Here is a 25,674-nt window from a genome sequence, read left to right as displayed (position 1 = left end):
GCGGGCCCGTGCCCGGGCGGAGCGGGCGCGCCGGCGGGGCCGGCAGTGGCGGCGGCCATGTGGGGTTGTGGCGACCCCGGGGGAGCCGCCGCCGCCGCCACCATCGTCCTGAGCGGGACCCGCGACTGCTTTCTGCACCTGCCGCCCGCGCTGGCCTCGCTCCTCCGCCTGCAGCAGGTACCGGGGCGGCGCCGCTCGGGGCCCGGGCGCAGGGACACTTCTGGCAGGCAGAGAGGATTACGTGAGCATCCTGTCACCCCCGCATCCTGTCACCATGGCGATACTGAGCCCTCCTCCCCTCCCTCACGACTCAGCCGGGACCCCTCACATCGGGGAACCCCTCCTTCCCTCGCCTCCTGCGTGGCCCAGTATCGTCATCAATTCCTAATAAAACGCGGGAAATTTTCTTCCCCAGCGTGATCTGGCGCTGTGGGCATCTGCGTCTCTATCATCACTCCCTATTTCATACCAGTTTTCCCCGTAACTTGCTAGCATTAAGCGAATAATGCCTAAATGTTTAATTCAGGTGGGGGAAGAGGTGACAAATCCGTTCAGAATCCTCCTTTTTGCTGTACACAAATAAAATATGTCACTATAGAAAGGCACTCCCGTCATGCAGAGCCCTGCTGAAGACGCGGGGTCACCTTACACTGTAAATAACATTGCACCCGTGGAAGTGCACCTTACACTGTAAATAACATTTCACACGTGGAAACGGGAGCAGAGACACTGTGTGCCTCTTGAGCCATGCTCACAGAGCTGAGTGCCAGCAGGACAGGGTGGAAAAGGGCAGGAATGAGCCCAGAAGGATGCGAGCAAAGCTCAGGAGAGCTGGCACAGCCCCCTGGCCCGAGCAGGCCTCCCTCGCGTGGGTAACCTCCTGCTCTCAAGGCCAAAAAGGGCATTTCACAACAGGAAAACAACATAGGCGTGTAAAACCTGCTCGTTCACCTTTGGGGTAGTCGTAGGAGGTTGGTGGAATTGGAAGAACTGCGGTATTAAAAGTGAGCTCCATTTCAGCTGCAGTTTCTGAGTGTTTTACAGATCTGCTGTCAAGAGAGAGGAGAAAGGAGTGCAGTTGCTTTGAAGTTTTACAGTGTAGTTCTGCACACTGTTTATTATGGTGCTTTTGCATCCTGCTTTTGTTTAACCTGAGCTGCAAAATGAAAAGATAGAGTCTCAGAAAACGTGGTAGAAATAGCACGTTAAATACTTCTCATTAATAAAAATGTTTAAAAGGGGATAAATGGAATCAAAAGCTGAATCTAATTGCAGAAGATATTAGGAAAGTTCTTCAGTTTGACATCAAAATACATGAGCAGTTCTGAAACAGATTGATTAAATAATTTTGGTCTGAGTTAATGTGATTTTTGACTTACTCTAAATATGTCACAGAAGCACTCTTGGAGACCATGTAAATGTTGTCATTTTTGTGAAATCAAAGTGTTTATTTATTTTCCTCATTTGGGAAATGCAAACATGCGGTTACACATTTCTGTAAAATGTTTTTGATACCCCATCATGCAGAAGAAAGGAAAAAGAATTCGTTTTCTTACTTGAAAATAGTCCATAAAAAAAGAAAGCTGTTTAAGAATTTAAACCAGCACTCAGTTCTATGGTGAGAGCTGTGCAAACAAGTAAAATCCAGATAATAGCTTTAATTCCTTTCATCTCTCTAATCAAATATGGTTTAGGTTGTCTAATAGTCATCTCACTTAGCTGGTTTTATATCAATTTATTTTCTTTCCTTAAAACTCATAGGGCCAAGCTGTGAAAATATCCTGTGGTCATCAGCCAGTATTTTTGAGCTGGATGGAAACCAGGCATCGAGGTCACCAGGGTGAAAATAATGCAGAGATTAACAGACATTTGGCAGAGAAACTTGGCATCACAGATGGAGAGCAGGTTTGAAATGCTACCTTTGTTTTCTATTTAAATAAAGAGTATATTGGAAGATAAGTGAAAAGGTAATACTACATGAGTGAGCTATGACCTTGTTTCATGTATTTAGACAGTTTCTTCATTTACCTCTGCTCATGAGAGAAGTTAACTGTCATGAAATGTCTCGAACATGAAAAGATTGGCTCATTAAACCATTAACAGATGCCTAAACAATGTTAAGGTAGGCTTCTGGGTAGGTCTTTGCAGGGCTATAACAACTATCTTTAGTGACATTAATTTTAAGAAAATACACTTTTAAGCAATTGAAAAATTTGGAATGGGAATATTTGGTTTGGAGCTGCTGTAATTTTAAAGTAGCTATTGCCTTTCTGCATATTCTTGTTGGTGTTTAAATTTTCATCCCTTTTTCGCCCCTTCACCATATATCCCTTTGTCTTTGAAAAATTGTATTCACCTCTTATGGATATCTGTCCATCTATCTATTTATCTCTCTATCTACTCGTTATACATTCACCTCTTACTCCTGAACACTCTGTTAAACTTTTCATAAATGGCTCTTTCATTGACAGAAGTTAGAGATCCTCAAGAGGAAGACAGAGCTTTCTGACATGGGACTATTAAAATCACAAATCAAAGGATTTATTTTATTACTAAGTAGACATTTAAACAAACAAGAATAAAAAATACTGCCTTACACAGTGTCATTGTGTAGTATATTTATATTTTTCTAGTCTCTTATATACAAAATTTTGTTCAACAGCATAGAAGACATCAAAGAGTGTGACTCAGAGCAGTGTATTATGTTACTTTGTTTACTTTTTAAACATATTTTCTCTAGAAATTATGTGTCTGTCTGCATAAATTTCCAATTTAGTAGTTGAGAAGCCAGGCATCTATCTACCCTTTTTATTTCTAGAAACTAATAGCCTTCAACAGGAAAGCAATTGACAAAGGAAACCTAAGAAAACCTTTTCCAGGTATTGCTGGGAATAATCATCTGTATAATCAAATAAATACATGATTAATTAGTTTCACCATCGTTTTGGATTCAGGAGTTACATGTTTGCTGTATGATCTTCTTTTTGCTGTGCTGGGGAAAAGATATTCCTCTCAATTATTGCTTCAAGCTAAGGACATAGGGGATTTCAAAACAGATGGTTACTTTTACAAAAGGTGACCTAACGTAATTCTCTCAGAGGACAGGTATCTAGTTTTATCTCAGGAAAAAAAATTAGTGACATTTCTTTGAAAATTAATTGCAAGATGTTGTTTGCAAATTGCTTTTGTGGGGTTTTTTTTGTCATATGAAACCTTTGGCAAAAACTGACTTTTGAAGTCTATATTTAAAGCATTCTGAAAGACCTAAGCCACAACAGCTTCTACCATTCCTCCTGATTCACATGATATCAAAACTGTTCTATGGAGATGGGGCTGCTTCCTATGAAACCATTCATCCATTCATTTAGGAGCTGGGCTTGCTTTTCCATTACTTTTTCCCTTTTTTTACAGCTGGTTCTAAATTTATGTGCAAGTGAATTGATTTTTCAATTTTCTAAAATCCTGGGGACTTAAAAATAAAGATTTAAAAATGGAAAGATGGTGATGTGATCAAGGTGTATTAAAAATGGATTGTTTGTTATCACCTGATAAACTCTGGATGTTTTTAATATTCACTGCTTATTGATGTCTCTGAGCCTATTGGGATCCATTTCCCATCCACTGAGCATTCATCTGCTTATGAATTACCTGGTGTCATTAGGATGGTGTTCCAAGTAGTGAAAACATACAGTGAAGGAGATGGCAATTTTCTAGTTGAAATAAAGATGGAGCTTTTATATAAAAAATAAGGAGTTAAATATTTTGGTGTTACTTTTGCCAGGTTTTTCTTGAACCCTGTTCCCATGTGTCCTCCTGTCAGCAAGTAGAAGTGGAACCACTCACAGCAGATGATTGGGAAATTCTGGTAATAAAACCCCTTCCATTGTTCATGTTCTTGTCTTACAGATGACAGAGATTCTGACTCAAGCAGTTTTTTGCACAATGCCCCATTCCCTTCACCTCTAAGGAAATACTAAATGTGGTGGACTTTAGTTGTATTTGTATTTCAGATATGTGTATTGAAAAGAGACATAGGAGTTTTTTATTCAAGCAAATGTTAAAAAGATATGCAGTATTTAATTTATAATGGTGTCACATTTCCCCAGGAGCTGCATGCTTCCTCCCTTGAAAGCCACCTTCTGGACCAGATTCGAGTGGTGTTTCCAGGAGCCATCTTTCCTGTCTGGGTTGAGCAGCTAACCCATGTTTACATCAGAATCGGTAAGCAGCTCTCAGGGCACCTCCAGGAAGCTGCTTTGCGGGGGTAGATGCATTCATTGGCATCTTTTGCTCATACTTAGGTACACTTGTGCCACCAGCCCCATATGGGAGATTAGAGCCATGCACGGAGCTTCTGGTATGTCCCAAAACACACGGACCTGAGGAGAATATCACCAGCACACCTGCCACAGAAAGTGACATCTTGCTCAAAAATTTTGTGAAAAATAACATGGAACAAGAAGAAACACTAAAGGATCCTTTTGCCAAACAACCTTACTTAAAGCCTGGAGCCCTTGAACAGAGTAAGACTGATGCAAACATGACGTTTGGCTCAAATGTTCTCCCAAATATATGGAATTTCATAGGGAACATTTTCTCTAGTACATCTGAGCAGAAACAGAAGACTTCATGTGATAATGATGAAATGAGCGTCTTCAGAGAAAAGCTGCTGAACTTGATTCACATGGATTCCATTTTTAGAGTGTGTCAGTCCCAGCCTCCCAGCGTACAGAATGTATCCACCACTCATGAATTTCTGAAATGCAATGCTGTTCACGTTTTTCCATGGAATTTAGAATACGTTGATTTAGATCCAAATCCTGTAGTATCTTACGGGAAAATTAACGAGCTGCTTTCCCCAAGACAACGTCATCAAGAAGCAAAACAAAATCTGCCACTTGAAAAGCAAAATCATTTGACTAGTACACAAGACAAAAACCCTTCTAATTCTATTAGCGGTGAAGCATCCAGTGAGGGATCTGTTGTTCAAATCGTTTGGAATGGATTTGAAGACCTAAAGAGTGTCATAGAGTATGGCCATGATGGGGGAGCCCTGCATGTTGGAAGAGTTTGGGTCAGTTTGAGCACACCATATTATTTTATAATATTTTCTATTGGATAGTTGTGAGCTGGCTACTTAACCTGTGGTGTTGGGCTGTAGACTTTGTGTTAATCTCTTGAGTTTTCTAGAACCTAATACTGTTTGCTAGAGCTGTACTTTGTACTCATTCTGGACTACATTACTTACCATCATGCTCCAGGATGTACAGTGTGCTCTGGGTTTTTGCACACTTAGCATTTTTACACCAAATGAGGAAAAGGCTTCAGCGTTTCTGAAGGGAATAAATGCTTGCTTCACAACCTGCAGGTAGCCATTGTATTAACGAGAAAGTGAAGTACCTATTTACATACATTCAGTCCTTTATTATGAGACTCTTCATCAGTTAACTCTTTGAAATGTGCATTGACCTAGGGGTCATCAAAGTGTAAAGTAATGGGATGGTGTATCATCGTGCTGCATAATGTTTGTGAGTCCTTTTATACAGTCTTTAAAATACATACTGAAGATGAATATCCAATAACCAGCTTTAGTTTTCATATGTCGTTTTGCCAGGTGGCACAAGTCCGGGTATGGAGACACTGATGTTTCAGCTTGTTCTATAGAACTACTGCCTGTTCTTTCTTTCCTGGAAGCACATGTGGGATCAACAAAAACAAACCAAATGTGCTCCAAATCACCATTTGACTATTTTGACATAGTATAATTCTCACCATTCACTCATTGCTGTATTAAGAATGAGAACAAGAGCCTGCAGTGGTCTTTGCTGTGAAATCTTTTGACAGACATAACAATTTTCCAAATGCCAGCTATCATAAAGTCTCTCACAGTGAAAAAATATTTATGACATGTTTTCAAATTGGTGTAAGTTTTAAAATAACAGATTGAAAAGGAGTTTCCTTAAAAGGGCCAACTGACTAGTATGATTTAGGGAGGCTGCATTTTCTGTCTCTCTGCTGCAGGGGTGCTTAGTTTTGGTCTCGTAATGGTCTGTGTAAATTTACCTACCCACGTGAAATAATTTTAATCAGCAAATGAAATTAAATTGTTATTTTTCTCCTATACTAAGAGCATTCTTGCAATGTTCTAAGAATTTCTTCTACTCCTTTTCTGAGCTTTAAAGTTTATTAAGTTAGTAGGAGGTCAGCTGTTCTGAGCACTTTCTCAAATAGGACAAAAGGTAACTAGAAGTGTGTGTGTAAGAGTAAGATTTGGATATCACTGTCAATGTTATAAATTCCTGCTTAATTCTCTTGAGGTTCCATTAGTGAAGAAGTTGATGTAGTATTATATATGCAATGTTATAACTAGCTTACTTTCTAATGCTTTTTTTTGCTTTTATTTTAAATATTTCAGATTGCAGATGGTCTGAGGAAAAAACTACATATTGAAATACATTCAACAGTCCGAATTAAATCAGTTGAATCTGTTCCTAAAATTCCTGTATCTCTTACGCTGCAACCCAAACAGAACTTAGTGAGTTGATATTGCTGGTCACATACTTGTGCATATATTGGGAAACTGATAATGTTGCTCTGGTCAAACTGGGTGGGGGGGGGAGTGGGAAGGAGGGCATTGTGTTTATTTGTTCTAATTTGTTAGATAATGTTCTCTATAGAAATAATTCCAAAGGATTTTTCAGGGGATATAATTTCTTGGTTTTTCATTTGACTGTGTAAATTTAAGTTAATAGATTGCTATGATCTACTTAAACAGAGCTTATCTGGTATTTGTATTTTGATTAATGTACTGGAAACAGGGTTCTTTTTATAGGGAAAGGATATATGAGGAAGGGAGGGGTGTAGTGAGCACCTGAGATAAGTCTCAGTTCAATATCAGTGCATGTCTTCAAACCTGGGGTCTGAGCAGTGCCCTTGGATCTGGGAAGGCAGATAAGTAAAACAAAAATAGAAGTTTTTTGTTGCCCTCATATCAGTGTTCTGAAGGAAAAGTCTTTAGAGGTGGTCTAATACTCAGCTGTGGCCATAGCAGGAGCTGCACAGATGTTTTCCCTAGAGCAGTTGATAGAAATGGTGTTTGCTGGCAAAATGGTGTTTTCTAAATGAATAAAACTCTTACTTCTTCCATCTTTCTGCTGCCATAAGAGAAAAAAAATGCCTCATGCATTGGAAGAAAACATTTGTACTTATGAACACCTGGTTTTGTTTTATTTACCTTCTTCCATTTTCCTATTTAGCATAAAGATATACATGAAGATGATGTTAAATGTGCATTCAGTTCTTGGCTGCAGGATTCCACTACTGATGATCACCCATGGATAATGACAAGCACAGACTGTATACATCTGTCTGTTAAAGAAGGCAAGGATAATTCTGTCCTGTCTGCTGTGGAATTTACTTAGCCAGTATGCCAGTTAATTTCTGTGTACACCTTTTAACATAACTGATACCTCTTCACACTGAAAGTGTAAGCTTGAGTTACCCCTTAATAATGATTAATCTTTTTTACTCTTTTATTTTTGATTATATTATAGCAATATTCTAATCTGTCTTATCTTATGAGGAATAAAAACTCAATGTATTTGGAGTTTTAATAGTTGTTCATTGTATTTTTACAGGAATAGAGGAATTTGTCCTTAGTGCAGCGCATCCCGTGCACATTGAAGAAAATAAATCTGAGAATATTTTTATACTGAGTCCCAGTTTGCTGCAAAAGACAAATATACAAGTAAATATCACATAGTATCAGGTATCAAGTAATTTAAATTGTTCTACTTGTTTAAAATGTATTGCATTTTGTATATATTTCAGTTTCCCTTTTAAAGTAAATAATGTCGGTCTATTCATAAAGTTATATCTGCATCCTCTGTGTCATTTATAGCTTGAGGGCCTGCTGAAATTCCAGGCATGCCATGCTTGTCACTGAGTGTCATAAGAGTTTGCATATCAAACTCTCAGAAAAATCAGTTCAAAGAGAGGAGAGTCAGTGCTGTCCATGTTTAAACATCCTTACACTTATTTGTATATGTACCATCCTTACGTGTAGTTGTTCTCTCCCTTGGTAACTCTCCTACCACACTCAGCCTGCCTTTTCTCTGGTACAGTTTGTGTGCCTTCTGCTTCTTCCATATTTCATTTCTCAGGAGAATAAATATTTCTATTTAATATGAGAATTACTGCTTCCATTAGTAATTCCAGTTGATCCACTGCCCATTATTTCAGGGTTATGATTATAGGAGTAGGATAATGTTTTCTTAATTTTTAAACATACAGTGAATTTTAGTGGAGAGATAAAAGTGTTTTTTGCCTGGTTAGAATAGAACTTGCCTGCAAAATTTAGAATTGCTATTAAAAAAAAAATAAAATGAACTTTCTTTTACTAGTACTAAACTATAAGAAGGCTTCTAGAAATTGTTCAAGTGACTGAAACTAAGATGAAAGAGCAAAATGCATTTCTTAATAGCTATGTCAACATCTCCTACTAGCCTGTTTTTACCTGTGAACCTCTGCAACCCCTGTTTGCCTGCCCAGCTTTCCATGCTAGCTCCCTCATGAACAAGATGGAAAAATTCATGCCAGGTGCTTTGTCAAGTTACTTTTCATCCAGTCAGATTCCTGATCAGGTTCACTATTCTGCCTCATCAGCTCTCCTGCCAGCAGGACAGGGGGAGAGCTGCAGGTAGGGAAAGAGACAGTGGGCTGCACAGTCTGTTATGAACAGCTCTTGGCCCAAAATCTGATCTTACGTTATTAAATTACTGTCAACACTAGATTGTGTTTTGAAAGTAGTTGTATCTCTTCCATTTCAACAATGCACCTTTCTTTCAGGCACAGCAAAGCATACATGCAGTGTTATCTTTGCACAAGTCCAGAAATGGCTGGTCCCTCCATAGCCTTCTTCTGTAGTTATGTTTCATCTAAAGTCATAACTCTCCTTTGTTTTAGGTTCTTTTACATCCTCTAAGTACAAAAGCTGATGATGACAAGCAGCCACCTATGCCTGATAGAGACAAGATCCTTCCATACCACAAACTAAGCGATTTAGGGTGAGACATTTTTGTAGGAAAAAACATGGGAGGGAATGGGAATGAGAATTAGAAAAAAATAGCATTGGTGGAAAAGCAGACTTCTTAGAAACTATGCCAGATCTAAGCAAAACTGCATCTTTTGGCTTGTGTCAGTTTTTGCTGTTCTAAGTATTATGAGCAGACTTCTACATAGCAGCAAGGGACAGTGGGGTAGTTTTAGCTGGGGTGTTCAAATATACAAAATTTTTAAGTTGCAGTCTGCCAATGCATGCCCTCCAGTAACTTCCACCTGTTTACTTGTTCAGCTACATTTAATAGTAAGGGTCTCGAAGAACTGTAGTTCCTAAAAGTTTTGTTGCAATCTTCATCTGAGGGGAGAAGTGCGGAGTGCTGTGGTCATAAGTACAAGGGAAAAAACAGCGGTACAGTGTAGCAAATGTGAAGGGATGGGGCAGAGGAGACGTGAGAGGCTTGGAGTGTTGTGATAGCGTGCTGTCAGTGCTGGGAAAGGCAAGTGAGAGTAGTCTGTCACCATTCTAGCTCCCCCATAGTGCAAGCTTTTCTGCCTACAGAGTGTGCACTGATGCTATCGTAGGCCATTTACTGTTTCCTTTCCCCTGCAGAGGAGTGGACAAATTAGGCACATCTTTATTTGAACACATAAGCCACAGTCTTCTGGGGCGTCCTTTATCCCAAAAGCTGGCTGCTAATGCTGTGGGACTGCGAAGTGGAGGGGTGCTTCTCACAGGAGGAAAGGTATTCACTTCTGCTTTCACCTGCAAACCCTTGCACATTGTTTTCCATGGTTGCAAACTGGTTGACATTAGTTTTCTTTGATACTTTGCACTGAAGATACTTTGTTCTGAGGAATAAAGAGCAAGCTGAAAAAAAGAGCAGTGAACTGAACAGAGATAATTCAGTAAAACATTTTCACACACTCTGTGTGCAATCTTCAAAACATGTATATATATATATATATATTGAAGAATGCAGTTTCAGTAGGGGATTAATCTACTTTGTGTTTATATTATGATAAGCACCTCTTGTCTTTGAATTATTTGAAGAAAAATAAGCATATATTTTCTCTTGTATTCTGACATAAAATGGCAGTGGGGTTGATACTGTTATTTTGCTGTTGCCTCTTACAGTGATCTATTTAATACCATATGGCACTGAGCTCAGTGGAATCAGAACACTGTACTGGATGTATCCACTCTGAATTTCTTTGTTTCACTCTAGGGCTTTGGTCCCTACCAAGTGATACAGAGACAGAATACATACTACTTTTACTGAGGAATAATCCCACAGCTTCCCCAGCTTGTTGACTGGTGCATACTGTGACAAGAACACAGAAACACATTGCCTCTGTCAATTTACTTTAGCTCACATTTATTTTTGTAGGGAAGTGGAAAGTCAACATTAGCAAAGGCCATCTGCAAAGAAGCTTTCACTAGACTGGATGCTCATGTTGAAGTAATTGATTGTAAAGCTTTAAGAGGTATGACAACAGTTTATTTTAATCTCAAATTTTTGCTGTACAATAGAGGCACAGTTATGAAGGTACTATATTTGGTCTGAATAATTTTTTTAGCATTTTTGCTGTTTTCACAAGGATGTTTGATGCCCCACAATTACTATCTTCAACAGTCTGATGAAAATACAGCTACTGTAAGTTTGTTTCCCATTTCCATCAGTTTCTGTCCCACATACCACCAGCAATTCAAACCATGCTTGCCATGATAATTTCTAATTGTTACAAAATAGGAAGAAGTTGCAAAAATTAAACTCTGTTTTTTCAGCTGTGCTAGCTGGAGCAAATGTTTTGTTAACAAACCATAAGTGTTAAAGCATACCCGTACTCAGTGAGCGGATAACACAGGCACCAAAGAAGGATCAAATGACCAACTGAAACCTGATTTATGGTGGCATATTTACTAACCTAGTGCATTTGGCATTAGGCATCTAACACTCGTGATTAGAGATGATGAGATGACTCCTTAGGCTTTGTGAGTTCAAAATAATTATTTTACGCAAAGATGGATGAGCACAAAGGAGGCATTTTTCTGCTCTTGCATTTCACTGGCTTTTCTAAATAGTCTTGCTGTTACAAGGGCAGAAAATACTCAACTGTTTTCTTACAGAGCCCTTGTATTTCCTCACCTACTCTTTTTGCTTAAATCACTACTTTAGCTGGAGCTCCTTGCACCAGAGAAAAGGGGAAAGATTGATGATGAGCTAGGTTCATTTGCTCTGGAAAATTCTTCCAATTGCAGGATCCTTTAGTAGCTATTTTAGAATGCTGCTAATATTTCTCTGGTTTTAACTGTCTGGAAATTAGGCTTGTAGGCTTCTATAGTGGTTAGTAAAAGATGATTAATCTCATTTTAGATTGTGTGGAGCCTTCTAGTACCTTTTTGGTTGACGGTGTGGACTCTCTTCTTTAGTGATTGTTGATTCTGGTTTAATCTTGGTATCTGAATTTATAGATGTGAAGTCAGAATAGACAAAATAAAACATTGTGAGCAAGATGTAGTCACTCTGATTTTTTCCTGATATTTTGTGTCATTCTAACAGTATTTTGTTTTAGGAAAAAGATTAGTAAACATAAGGAAACATGTGGAAGAAGCTTTTTTAGAGGCAGCATGGAGACAACCATCCATTCTTCTGATGGATGATCTTGATCATATTGTTGGAGTACCTTCTACACCCGAGCATGAGAACAGCCCTGAAACTGTTCAGAGCAATAGACTTGCTTATGGTATGTTCTGCCTTTGTCTAGACAGAAATATAATGCAACTTAGAATTTCTTACAGCTTGAGTTGTACTGTCCTACCTGAACAATTCTGTCTGTATCATTATTGCCTCTGGACCATGTGATATTCAGGCAGAGACTCACAAATTATGGTATGCAGGCATTTGTTGATCCCTAGCTGAATCAAAATAATGCACTCTGGATCTTGGGTAGTCCTTGCCAATGTGCATCCACCACTGCTGCTGGTCATGCCTGTTGTCAGTACCACTGCCAGTGCTTGAGGCATCTCTGTTGTTTTTTTTATTACTTATACAGCCAGATAGTTGCAATTGAGTACAAACTGCAGCTAAACCTTTAACTGATCATTTCTGATAAATTGATTTATTGTTTTCCATAATTGTTATTTATAATTACAGTGATACATCAATTTGATACTTACTGATGTTGAGAACCAGGTCATTTTAGATGAGTACCATCTTCTTTGTCATCTGTTCTCTTTTACAATGTAACAAAGCACAAATGTTAAAAACAAGATGATCAGTTGTAGTTTGACATCCTGTATATGGTTCCCTTTTATTCCTGAAAGTCTAGGCAATGCTAAGTTGCAAATTAAATCTAAATAACCAAGATTAATAAAGCCATAGCCTTCCATTTCTTAGCTCAGTTTGAGGGAGTTAGAATAATTTTTACTGAAATACTTCTGAAATTAAGAAAATCTTACTATAATTTCTTCCTAAAAAATGTGCTAAGTTACATGCAGAATTGTTTGGTTTTCTTATTACTTTTACTTAAAGGTGTAATGCATATAACAGAGCTTTAGAGTTTTAAAGATTTTTTCTTGATGATCTATCTTGCATCCTTAATTTTTTTTTTTACTTTTATGTAATACCTTTCTCCTGGAGTGCTTATTTTCTAGGATTAAGATCTGGGTTTTTTTCTTATAACTTTTTTTTTGTTTGCATGGAGGGAGTAATAGCACACAAAAGTAGATACCATCAGTGACATTACAAAATCAGCTTTTTAAAAGCACTTCTGATGGCATTTTCTTAATGGAATGTGCTGTCCCAGAGAGAATCACTTTTTCTTTTTTATTTTTCTGTTTAAAAAAAACAACTGTAAACATAGGAATAAAAATAATATGTTACAAAGCTGTTGTATTTTGTTTGTACTAATGCTGCTCTCCAGGTTAGGGTTATTTTTGTTCTTTTGCAATTCATGGAGCAATTTCTTCTGTGTTTAGTTTTGAAAGATCTGATGAAAGAAGTTATTTCCATGGGGAGTTTGATTGCATTAATTGCCACGAGTCAGTCTGAACATTCCCTTCATCCTTCCCTGGTTTCAGCACAAGGAACTCATGTATTTCAGTGCTTCAAATGTATCCGATCTCCAGATCAGGTAAATTCAAATAAAAATGCTTAAAATGTTGTTTGCCTTCCCAGAAGCCTCAAGTATGATGCTGGAACAGCTGCAAAAATAGTAGGTTACACCTGAAGATGAAGAAAAACATCTGGGAATCTTAGAAATTCTTTCATGATACTTAAGTACCTCAGAATCTGTCATTGTAAAGTTAAAAAAAGTAAGAGTAATCCAGTAAAAACTCAGAGTTGGCCCCACTCTTCAGTGGTAAGAGAAGGTGTATTCAGAGGAGGTTTCAGTTCAACATGAAACAAGTCAGGTTGTCTAACACAGGTGAGATATTCATGTCTCCTTGTTACCTCCAAGGGGATGCTGAAGGAGCAGCTTTGTAAAACATGTAAGTCATCAAGTTAGAGATATGAAGTTAAATGTGTGGTTTTTCACAGCTCAGTGAAATAAGGATGTCCCTAGCATATGCATTTTAAAATTGTTATTAAAACTAAATGTTAATTTGATGGGGCAGATTTAGGTTTGTTTCCATATTAATATTATTCCTCTAATTTTGAACATAGTCTAGTTTAAAAAATAAACTTGATAAAGAGAAGAATGAAAAGTATTAACTTTCATGCAGGAGAAAGCAGATACTTTGAAACCCTCATCCCCTAATGGCTCATTTGTATTTAGCATGAGTTGTTCCTGTCTGTGTGTCTTCAGTCACAGGCCAGCTGTTAAGAGCCACTGAGGAGGGGATGCTGTATTAGATGCAGTTTAACTTTCTCCCACTTCCTGCAATGTGGGATCTCAGCACCTCAGGACTGAGGTGCCAAGCCACCGAGACCACCCTTGGGGGGCTCGGGAGTCCTGGAATGTTGCCAGAAGTGTCTGGTGGCTGGACTTTGATCCTACACAGGAGACGACACCTGTATGAGGATAGGAGGATTTCACCGGGGTGAATGGTGAAGGGATTAGTTAATTAGAGGGTGAGACACAGGGTTTAGGATTTCTGTACAGGGGGGTTTAGAGAAGTAAGATGGAGGAATTGGGGCGTGTCCTGTCCTTCTTCTTCTTCTTCTTCTTCTTCTTCTTCTCTTCTCCTCCATCTTCTGTGGTGATGGTGGCACTTTGGGTTTGGTCATTACTAAAAGTGCACCGGGCAATAAGAATAAAAGGTATTGGGGAAAAATGATAAATATTGTACACGTAACTTTGGGTATAAAGATAGGTGACTGTCCGGAGGGCGAGACAGTGTGCTCATGGCTGACTGCTGAGCAGACCTCTGTCGGGCCGAAAGAAAATCTTTTAGATAAACAATTAATAAACATAAAAACCGAAAGAAGAACTGAAGCCTCTTCTCGTCCTTTGATACGCAGGCTGCCCCAAGGCCACCCCGGGCCTTTCCAGGCCCTCCAAACAGCCGAAAACCGGACACTGCAAGTCTGTTTTTATTGTTTTTAATACCAATACTGAAATTAAGGATGAGTCAAGATCTCAACAGATACTATATTATTTGAAGTTTTTTTATCTAGCACAATATATTGTATCTCAAACATATTCTTTGCTCATGCTGTCAAAAATAAAAATGTCCTTTTTCCTGTGAAACAGAAAAAAAGGAGGTAGAATCTGGGGAGGGAGGGATGTTTCATTATTAATGTTGAATTTAAAGTTGCTCTGGTTAGGTGAATATTTAAAGTTATAAAATGGGTGAATTTAGTGAAGTGCATCTGAAGCACTAGCATTTGTTTATATTTCTTAGGTTTGGTTATTTAAAAGGTTGATGTTGTGCAAATATTAAGGAAATTTTAGTAAGTCATACCTGTTTAGTCTTTGAATTCCTGACCTCCATATAAAAACTCAATTAAAAACTCCATATAGTAAACTCAATACACATTTGCTGCACAATTCTGTTTTTCAGAAGCAAAGATATGAAGTGCTGTATTCCATAATAAAGAAGAAACTGAATTCTGATCCAAAGGACTTCTCTGATCTTGACCTCCAGTGTATTGCAAAGGAAACAGAAGGTTTTGTTGCTAGAGATTTTACTATGCTGGTGGATCGTGCCATTCACACCTGTGCTTCTAACCAGAATGCATCAGATAATGGTGGTATGTTGACAACAAAATCTCTTAATTCATAGTCTTACTTCTGTTATCCAGAATACAGAAAGAAACCCCCAGGTTTTATATTTTATGTTTAATGTTTCTTTAATTGTTGTGTATTGTAAGGAGTTTGTTACTGGCAGCCTGTTTGTTTGGAGTTTTTTCAGGATTTTTTTTTCTTTGTTTTTTTTAAAGCAGATTTGAACCTGTCAACTGTGGATTTTCAGACAGCTCTAAAAGATTTTACTCCATTAGCTCTGAGAAATGTCAACCTTCATAAACCTAAAGACATTGGCTGGGACAGGATTGGTGGCTTAAAAGATGTGAAGCAAATGCTCAGGGATACCATCCTGTTACCTGTAAAGGTACTAAGTTCCTTTAAATTAGTTACTTGTATTTTGCACATAATGTTAGTAGGGAAGAATTATTTTTTAAGGTTTGGAAAGTGTTGGATAGAAAGATGACAGGCATGATTTTGTAGCTTTCCAATCTTCAACTGTCTTCAGCTACTGGAAAACACTTTCTCCTTCCCCTTCTCTTTTCCAGATAGAAAAGACAATGGCAGAGCTTTACTACAGAGCAAGTGTTGCTCTACACTATTGGAGTATTGCCATACTTGCTTGCAGGGCTTGTGATTAGGCTCTGTAAAGACAACATTTCCAGCTGGTTTTTACAGTGCTTTTGCTAGAGGAGTATTTTCTTTCAGATGAATGCCAATCCATCAGTCTGATTTTACTTTGGCCTTTCTTACTTTCATGCCTTGCTTAAAACTTGAATGTTGAGATGAGCCACTGAGCATTGACTCTTCAGAGAAATGACTGAATGGTATATTTGATCATATCATTCAGTAATTAAAATAGAAATTTAGAGCTACTAGTAGGGAGAATGTAAAGCTCTAGTCCATCCCTATTCTGACCTGTTTTGCTTGGTAGAAAATCCCACTTGTTTGTATTTTAGGTACCTGTTACACCTAGGAATCTAGTTCAGCCCCAGGTAAACTAAAAGCAGTCCAAATGAGCTCTTGGGATAATACTGGGGATATAATAAATCAGATGCATTCTGTTTAGACAAAAATCATCACTGGCCAATGATGTTACAGTACATTACATTATTTTAAAATAGATCACATTGAAACTCTTTTCCAGTATCCAGAATTATTTGCAAACCTGCCCATACGGCAGAGATCAGGAGTTTTGCTGTACGGAGCACCTGGAACAGGAAAAACACTGTTGGCAGGAGTGGTTGCAAGAGAGAGTGGAATGAATTTCATCAGCATCAAGGTAGCAACAGTTTAAGCTTAATTGATTCATTTTATTAACTGAATTAAATAACTTTACATAATACCTGAAACTATGTGCTTGTGAGGGCAAAATACCACAGTTAGAAAGTAACATATAAGTGAGTCTCTGGATATCTGATTCCTGGAACTTCACAGTTTTATTACTGAGATTTTTTTTTTGTATACTTATTCATTAGGCAGAATTATAAAATTTAATTAGGTGTTCTTAGTTTCTCGTTTTTTTTGTAAAAAGATCCCAGATTTTGATTCTACTGGACAATGAAACTGAGCAATATATTTTAAACATTTTTAAATACAGTATAAACCTTTGATTTGAGATAATGTGACACGTTATGTTACAGTACAACAATGGAAATTATTACTTTTAAATAAGTTGAAATGCTTGAAAAATTCTTCAGGATTATCTAGACCCCTTGGTTCTTCTATTCAGAGATAACACTGTCTTGGTTGCAAGAAAATTCAGTCTAGTACACAAAGTATATGCTGATGTTGGATTACAAATTAAAACTAAGAAACATGTCATGAGTGTTGTTTTCTGATTATATCTTTTTAGGGACCAGAACTGCTCAGCAAATACATTGGAGCAAGTGAACAGGCAGTTCGAGATATATTTAACAGGTTTGTTTTGTAAAGATTTATGATCTATACATTTCACTTGTTGAAGCAGAAATAAATAATTTTGTTGTCTGAGGAAGCATCAGGTCATAAAAGCATCTGAAATAATCAGTTGTGCTGAGCCAGATGGGTGTGTCTGGCAGGTTCAACCTGGCCATCATTGTTAAAGAACTGCCCTTTTTCTGCACAGTGAGGAATGTGCTTTTGAAGCTGAACTCCCAGTTCTCTCCAGCTACAGTGCATTGGTTCACATAATAGTTATCTTGGAAACCACATCCTGAATTCCTTTCAGATGTTTCCAGAAGACAGTACAATTGACTGTACTCCATGTAGTAATGCACACTCAATACCTAGGGTCATATTAAACTTGGTATTGAAGTGCTCAATGCCAGTAGTTCTTTTTTAAATATGTGCTCTTACTGGCCCTCAGTGCTCCCTGATGCCAACATATCCTCATAGCCTCTGCTTCTCAACTTATCATGTAGCAGTCTTTTTGTTAGCTGTCTGTAAGCCAGGAACTCATCTGCAGTGATTGAATTTTAGAGCTTTCATGTATATTAATATGACAGTTGAGCACTTAGAAATGATAAAGTGAGTGCTAAGTATGTCATAAAAATGAGCAGTAATTCTATTGCAGCCCAGTTTTCAGAACCTCCTAAATTTTACAGAAAGCAGATTTTCTATTCTGTCATTAAATACAACTGTTCTCTGAAGCAAAAAGCAATTACCTTCAATATTTCTAAGCAATTCTAGCAGTGAATGAAACTTTAACAGAAAAATAACTGTTGCTCATTTTTTTCCCTTTTAGAGCTCAGGCAGCTAAGCCTTGTATCGTTTTCTTTGATGAGTTTGATTCTATTGCTCCTCGCCGAGGCCACGACAACACAGGAGTCACTGACAGAGTGGTTAACCAGCTGTTGACTCAGTTAGATGGTGTGGAAGGCCTGCAAGGTACCAATTCAGCTGTGTGCTCCTTTTCATGCAGAAATTAAGCAGGTATTAATGGCATTTTTCTGCACTTTCCTAAGGAGTTTATGTGCTAGCTGCTACCAGTCGCCCGGATTTGATTGACCCTGCTTTGTTAAGGCCAGGTCGACTGGATAAATGCCTGTACTGTCCACCTCCTGATCAGGTGAGGAAACAATTCCACGTGAGAGGCAAGGAAGAAACAGGCTAATGGGTTTTATTCTCCTTTTCTTTATATGTAGTAGCATTTCAAACTTGGAAAAAGCTGATTTCCCAGCTCCAGTTATACAACAGAATAAATTCACTGATTTTAGTGTCAGTGTGTTCACATAAAACTGGGAAAAGGCTGTTTACCACAGTCTTCTGGATCAAGTCTTATGCTGTGGGTCTAGCTGATTTAAAAAAAAAAATTAAAAATAGAGAAATAATTTGCAGAAAGAAACTGGATGCAGTGTAGTGTGTATAATGTTCTCCACCTTACTTTGAAGTATCAATCCAGTGGATTTTCCATTTGCTTAAACCATAGCCAGTCCTTAGAGATTGTACAGTATGTATCCCTGATTCCACATTTTATGAGAAAACATTAATGCTACTTATTTCCAGATTAGTTCATACATTTGATAAATACCACCACATCATTTCATTCCAAAACACATATTATCATCCTGTGCTGCCTTCTTTTTTTTTTTTCTTTTTTTCTTTTTTCTTTTTTTCTTTTTTCTTTTTTTCTTTTTTTTTTTTTTTTTTTTTTTTCTTTTTTTCTTTTTCTTTTTTTCTTTTTCTTTTTTTTTTTTCTTTTTTTCTTTTTTCTTTTTTTCTTTTTTCTTTTTTTCTTTTTTCTTTTTTTTCTTTTTTTTCTTTTTTCTTTTTTTTTCTTTTTTTCTCTTTTTTTCCTTTTTTTTCCCCCTTTTTTCCGTATTTAAAGTTCTGTTTACAGTAAGATCATTCAGACAAACAGAAGCATTTCACTTTCATCATCCTTTTCTTTATAAAAGGACATATGAAGAGCCGAGCTGACCTTCATATTTTTATGTATTTCATATACAAAATCCCAGATATTGACTCAATATATTAGAGAAATATATTCTCTGTATACTACATTTGGTTTAGGTAGTATCTTTCTAGTATTAGGGCAGTATCTTCTTGAAAAAAGATCCTTCCTCCCTCAGAGAGGAAGTGGCTGTGACAGGGCCAAAGAACCATCTAGCAGTCAGGACAAGGAAAATAACAGGTTGCTTTACTGACATTTTTTTCCTTTTTTTCAGAATTCACGCTATGAAATCTTAAAAGCTCTCAGTCATTCCTTGTCTTTGGCAAATGATGTGGACTTTCAGGATGTGGCAGCAAAAACAGAGCAGTTTACAGGGGCTGACCTAAAAGCTTTGTTGTACAATGCCCAATTAGAGGCAATCCATACCAATTTAAATTTAGGTTTAACACAGGTAAATAAAACTTATATAAAAGAAGTCTCTCCTTTTTATTTTTATGTTGATACGTTTGAAAGAGTTAATTATATCAATGGGGATTTTTATATAAAAGAATTCTCTCCTTTTTATTTTTATGTTGATACGTTTGAAAGAGTTAATTATATCAATGGGGATTTTTAGCTAAATTATATTTTCTTATATTTTTATACAGAGGATTAACATTTTAAAATGTTTGCAGAAAAATACAAGAATAATGTAATGAATTGGTTTAAATACTTCTTAAACACAAGGTTGTTCTCATTTAATGATAGGTATTTATTGTTAAATAGATATATGTATAAGCCCAAATGTGTTCATCACTGTTGTGAGGAGGGATTGACAGGAGGGATCCTGCATTGAGTTTTTTAGGAGCAGATAGCAAATTCAGTTTTGAGATGGCACATTTTAGATGATGGAGGAAATGAGAAATTGGTGATTTTTGGGGAGTTGTTCCAGCATATTGGGTTTGACTGAGGTCAGGAGAGAAGTGGCAAGAACATGGCAATACCTGAAATGGCCAGCTCTGCCTCATCTTCCAGGTAGCAGCTAGTACTTGAACTTCCAAAGTACAGGGATACAGGGTTCCACCCTTGGTTTGTATCCCTCATGTGACTCGCTGGCAGATCCTTCCTCTTTTAGCCTCTGCTCAGCCCCCTGTGTTCACATTTTTAATGCCTGTCCTCTGGTTCTAGCTGGAAAGAAGCAGGCGTGGCCTCCACTACTCTGTGGCCAAAGGGAAGGGTTGGGTCAGGGGTGCACAGTGAAGGAGACCCTCTTGAATTCTTTTTGCCCTAGCTGTTACCAAGGAGTTGGGCTCTGAAGATGTGACTCTTAGTATTGAGAGCGTTTTCCCTAACACTCCCTTCACTTGTAGCATCAGTTGATACCTCATGATTATCCATCCCAGGAAGAGGTTGTTGTCTCAAGCAGTGGTGTCCAGAGAGGTGTGCACACACCCCAGAGAAAGCACAAGGTAGTCCAGTGATGTGCAGGAGGAAAAATATTAGAACTTCAGTGATACATGTATAATTTAAAAATAACATCCATTTGCTTGGTGGAGTGCACTCAGAAATTTTTGACTGATAGAGACCATCAGAGAGGTTTGCAGGCATCCGTTTAAAGCAGCAGTTCTGATTTCCACATCAGCATTTAAAGTTGGCTATAGACTAAAAACGAGTACAGCAGCTAGGCACTATCAAAGTAGACTCACTTCAGCCTCCTAGAGCATTTTACTCATTTGCTTGGCAGGTAAAGTAGAGACAGAAGTGGTGCAGTTCTATAACACAGCACATGCATGAAGTTTCCCAGTGCTTGCTGTTACTGAGAGTGTGAGGCAGTGGAAACAATAACACCTTAAAATTACACCTGAAACGATTTTTCTAGCATGAAGACAGAAAGTTCTTAAAGGTATTAGATTTTTTTCAGCAAAATATTTAGAAATATACTCCTAGAGAAAGACAGATTACTACTACAGTCAAATGTAAATTGATGCTCTCATTTGCACTGTATATCAAATCTTTTCATGTATTTCTGATTATAGTTTGTTATGAGTTAACTCTTGTAATGTTCTGGTTTTTGTTACAGGATTTTGGATCTAGTTCTGATAGTGACTTCAGTCTCTCTTCCATGGTTTTTCTAAACCACAGCAGTGGCTCAGAGGATTCAGCAACAGAAGGAGAAGCAGGGCTAGAGCACTCTCTTATTTCTTTAGATATGTCTGACCTGCTTCCTGAAGATCCAAGGTCCAACATGTATCGTCTTTATTTTGGAAGCTCTTATGAATCAGAGCTGGGGAATGGAACTCCTTCAGAATTGGTAAATTACTCACTTAATGTTTTGAATTTTCTAAATATTATTAGTTGAGAAGCAGAAAAAAATATACAATTTTTCTGGTTCTGTTTATAAATACAATTATGTTGCTTTGACCTTCAGACTATCTTCAGATTATACTTAGTAGTCCACAGTGAGGAAGGGGATGAAAGGACGTGATCTGAGAAAATACAATATGTACTTCTCTGCTACCTTGCAGGAGTTGAAAGTCAAAATCACAAAATACTGCTTAATACCCTATAATTAAGCAAATTGCACTCATGTTAGATTTTACTCTCTGGTCAAGTGGCTTGTTCCCTTCCGAAGTTCTTCCAAACACTGAAATAAGTTTGCGACTTTTTGGTGGTTGGTTTGCTTGTTTTTTCTTTAACTTAGTTTTATTGCTAAAGAGTGACAACCCAGCTTTCAAGAATTAAGTTACAGTCTCAAGAATCAATGAACCTTTTTCGGTTCCCAACAAAATGTGTATTAATAGAATAGTCAGACCATGGAATTGTGAAAAAGAACAGAACTAAACCTTAACATCTATCATTGTCTTTAAGCCTTTAAGCCATTGTCTCTAATTTGTCCAGATTTCCTGGTGTTGCATCATGCTGCACATAAAGCAGCAGTTCTCTGGCCAGTTTGCAGGTAGGGATGTGCAGGTTGGCTGCCCAGCACCTGCACAGTGATCAGCTCATCTCTTGGCTGGCAGGTCAGCAAAACAGGGTATGCTGCCTCTGAGCTCCTTACAGTAAGCACATGATTTCAGAGTTTGTGTGTGATCTGTAGGAAATTCATTTTCAAAATTAATTTCAATCTTTTTAAGAACTGTTTCTACAAGTAGTAATCAAAGTTCTTAGACTCTTGTTTTCAAAACTATCTTGCATTGATTCTTAAAGCCAAAAATAACTTTGACGTTAGAGAAGTAACTACTGACTGCGAAGGTGCTTTGGTATATTTTATCTTGCATTATGGCTGATAGCGTTCGATTAATGTAACTTTAAAGACTTAGTTTTCCTCTGACTGTGAAAATTCTTCAGCAAGGATTCCCCACAAGGACTTTGACCTCCTGAAGTTGTTGAATTAGAAAGGGAGTTACTTATCAAATGCACAGGGAATTTGGAGGTGATGAATATTTAAATTCCAAAGCTACTCGTCCAGATTTCAGAACCACTGATTTTCCTAAGTAATTAAAGCAATGGACTTTGCAGACTTTTATTCTTTTTCAGATGGACCATTACAGAAACAGTTACATATTTTCCAGATGTGAAACCCTTCATTTTCAAATTTGGCCTTTTGCCCAAACACTTTGGCATATTAACTTAAATCTTTCTGTTAAAAAAATCTCATATGTAATATATTTTAAAGAGAAAGTACTCTTTTTGCCAGTGGAGGCAAGCTTATATTGAATTGTAGGCTAATTCCTAATAATGGAGTTGCTCCTTTGGGTCCATAATGAGTTAATGTATTTCCTCTTGTGATCAATTTAGAGCTCTTTGTGTTTTTCTGGTCCGAACTCCATGACTTACGACTTCACCAGCATCACTCAGAGAGATGTTGCATCCTCACAGCCTGCAATGCTTAGAACAGTTTCTCAAGAAGGCTCCCTGGAGAACCAGGAGCAGCAAGCAGAGCACCTGAGGACAGAAATCAATGCTAGCAAGGCCAGTTACAGAAGCAAGAATGGAGTATGGCACTTTTAAAAATTATTATTTAGTCTTAATGCTTTTCTGTTGTTTTTTCACACTTCTTGGTATTTCAGTAAACAATTTCTGCAATAATATTAAATACTGTGTAATGAAAGTAGCAAAGATAAGTGATACTTAATTTGAGAAAAATAAGCCAGATGTTAGCATTCATGTAATTTAACAGTTATTTCTGTTATTTATTAATATGGAGGGGGGAAAGTTGTGACTGTTTTTTAATGCATTTGTCTGTACATGTAATGGGAGGTTCCATAGTTAATGATATTGATGGCACTGTGTTTCTGTAGAAGTTTTTCATTTTCTGCTCATGGCTCTTTTCAAGGAGGACAGCACCCTTAATCAATCAGTGCTTCCCAAGACCACTGTGACTATCACCCAGTCTCACCTGATGACTGCTCTGCAGGGAATGAGACCATCCATTAGTCAGGATGACTGGAAGCATTTTACTGAACTGTAAGTATTTTTTTTTCTTAATTTTGAATTCAGTGGAGATGGGGTCTTACCACATTCCTTGTACATCAGAAACACATAGTTTTAAATAAATGTGGGGACAGGCAGCAGATAGCTGATAGCTTTTGACAGCAGTTTTTTAAGAAGTATTAAGTTATGTCGTGGGAAAAGGCAACTACTTTACCAGTGAATTGTCTTATTCATGTAGGAAATAACAGACCAGGACCCCCAATATTATGTTAAGAGCTATAACAGTACAAAGAGGCTCTTTAGGTTGTAGGTCTTTCCTGCTTCCACTTAGTAGTAGCTCCTTGTATTTTCAAATGGCTGGAGTGGTCTTTGTAACTGCTCTGTTTGGGAAAGGCAATAATCTGTAGAAGTATAAACATTCTGAAAAGGAGAATGTGTCTCCTTGGACTTGGAGACCAAAAGCTGGGAAAAAAACCAAGGGTAGCAGGGCAGAGAGTTCTCTGAGTTAGGTGTGTGGGTGATAACTCTCCAGGTCCCCAGGTCTGAGGAGACAGGTATTTTTCATTTACTTAAACATCTGGAGTTCTGTGGTGCAATAATATGCATCTGAAGAGGCAGACACAAAACCCACATTTCATAAGAATTTGCTAATGTCTTTTTTGTGTTGTTTATTTCCAGGTATGATAATTTTCAGAATCCCAAGAAGAGGAAAGTACAGATTGGTGCAACATTCAGACCAGGACAAAAAATGACTCTAGCTTAGTGATTTGTATTTGCTTATAATTGCTAAACTGTAACTGGAAATGACAGTTGTGATTAAATCAGATTATTTATATTCATATAGATTTATTAATGCAGCAGTTGGAGATAAGTTTCTTTTAAACTAATATGCTGTAAAATTATGTCACATTTTATTTTGAAGAAAATTGTCCTCCTTTAGATTGATATTAAATTTTTTGAGAGAACATTGGTTATGTTCTGTCCAGTTGTTTTTCATATAAACTTTTAAATGTTGGTTTTTATCAATTTACTTGCAACAATCTAACAATGGTTTCCTGTCCCTGCTTACTCCCTCACAACAAATAGAATCTAGTCAAATAGACTGTAATATCAGTGGGGGATATGTTTTTAAAATAGTCTATAAAGCCATTCTCCAAGGGCCTTTGGAGGGCTTAGAGGAGGGTGGTACTTCATATGTATATTAGCAAGCAACTAGATCAATATTTCCAGGATATAGCAGGAAAAGCCAGAGCAAGGTACTTGCATCTTGTTTTCTGCCACTCTTTGTTAATCAGAAGAATACCAAATTGCATTTCACAGCACCTGCACCTTCTTACCCCTACTTTTTTTTCCCCAGAGACCACAAAAAATATTTTGGATGCTTGGAAGCTTTGTAATGTTACATCTGAAATTATTCAAAACTCTTATCTTCCATGGAGTTTATTAGAGAGTTGTGTTTCTTAACTGATACATAGATAACCAGGTCTTAACACAAGGAGGAAAGAAAACTAGAGATGTTTCCCATTAGTCTGTTTGACTCTTTCACAGCATTTTGCTTCCCCTTCAAAATAGTCTTCATCTCTAAGCCAAGGAAGTGCTATATTATCATCAGTTCAAATACTTGCATTTGAAACTTCAGCCCAGGTAATTTATTGATTAGTTCCTGCATTTTTTCAGGTACCAATAGGAGTTTTCACTTACTCTTTCACCTACTGGCTTAGATTTTTCAGTCAAGGGTTCTTTCCTACATCCAGAACCTCTATAAGAAGGTGATCTTCCAGCTCTGTCTGTATCAAAATTGTTTAAAGAACACTGTGGTTTATTACATCTTCTTCACTTGGTAAAGAAGTCTTCAGATACTACAAAAACATCCAGATTAGCCAAAATTAGCAGCAGTATCTGTTCTTCAATTTAGGTCTAGATAATGGTTGTACAAAATTTCATTAGAAATGGAAATTATTTAATGTTTCTGGTACTGGTGATCTCATAATGCACTGATACTTAACTCTGAAAGGACAGTCACAGGCTAATTGTGATGTAGCAAAGACAGTTCCATGGATTATTGTATTGTCCTCACACTGGGAGTCATTTAATTGGAATACTGTATTTCAGTGCCAGGAATTACATTGCAGAGTTAA

General features: G+C 37.5%; 1 protein-coding gene across 3 annotated transcripts; it reads left to right on the top strand.

Moving 5' to 3' along the window:
• Positions 1-34: 34 nt before the first annotated feature.
• On the top strand, positions 35-24,495 carry PEX1 (peroxisomal biogenesis factor 1). 3 transcript variants are annotated; one of them, XM_064704296.1, is made up of 24 exons: positions 35-241; positions 1,762-1,905; positions 3,782-3,865; positions 4,107-4,221; positions 4,302-5,074; positions 6,416-6,535; positions 7,257-7,380; positions 7,638-7,747; positions 8,965-9,065; positions 9,671-9,803; positions 10,449-10,545; positions 11,635-11,805; positions 13,040-13,194; positions 15,068-15,257; positions 15,447-15,616; positions 16,397-16,531; positions 17,105-17,169; positions 17,975-18,117; positions 18,195-18,298; positions 19,398-19,574; positions 21,183-21,413; positions 22,901-23,098; positions 23,439-23,569; positions 24,215-24,495. In XM_064704296.1, exons 2-24 carry the CDS (start codon positions 1,813-1,815, stop codon positions 24,297-24,299), a joined length of 3,705 nt encoding a protein of 1,234 aa, XP_064560366.1. In that variant the 5' UTR covers positions 35-241; positions 1,762-1,812; the 3' UTR covers positions 24,300-24,495. The 3 variants fall into 3 exon arrangements, with proteins under 3 accessions (XP_064560366.1, XP_064560365.1, XP_064560364.1); XM_064704295.1 differs by having other exon boundaries at positions 46-177; positions 15,450-15,616; XM_064704294.1 differs by having other exon boundaries at positions 46-177.
• Positions 24,496-25,674: the final 1,179 nt, after the last annotated feature.

This window comes from Zonotrichia leucophrys, chromosome 2 (assembly GCF_028769735.1).
Source record: "Zonotrichia leucophrys gambelii isolate GWCS_2022_RI chromosome 2, RI_Zleu_2.0, whole genome shotgun sequence".
NCBI classification, from domain to species: Eukaryota; Metazoa; Chordata; class Aves; order Passeriformes; family Passerellidae; genus Zonotrichia; species Zonotrichia leucophrys.
This window is presented reverse-complemented; position numbering and strand designations above follow the sequence as displayed.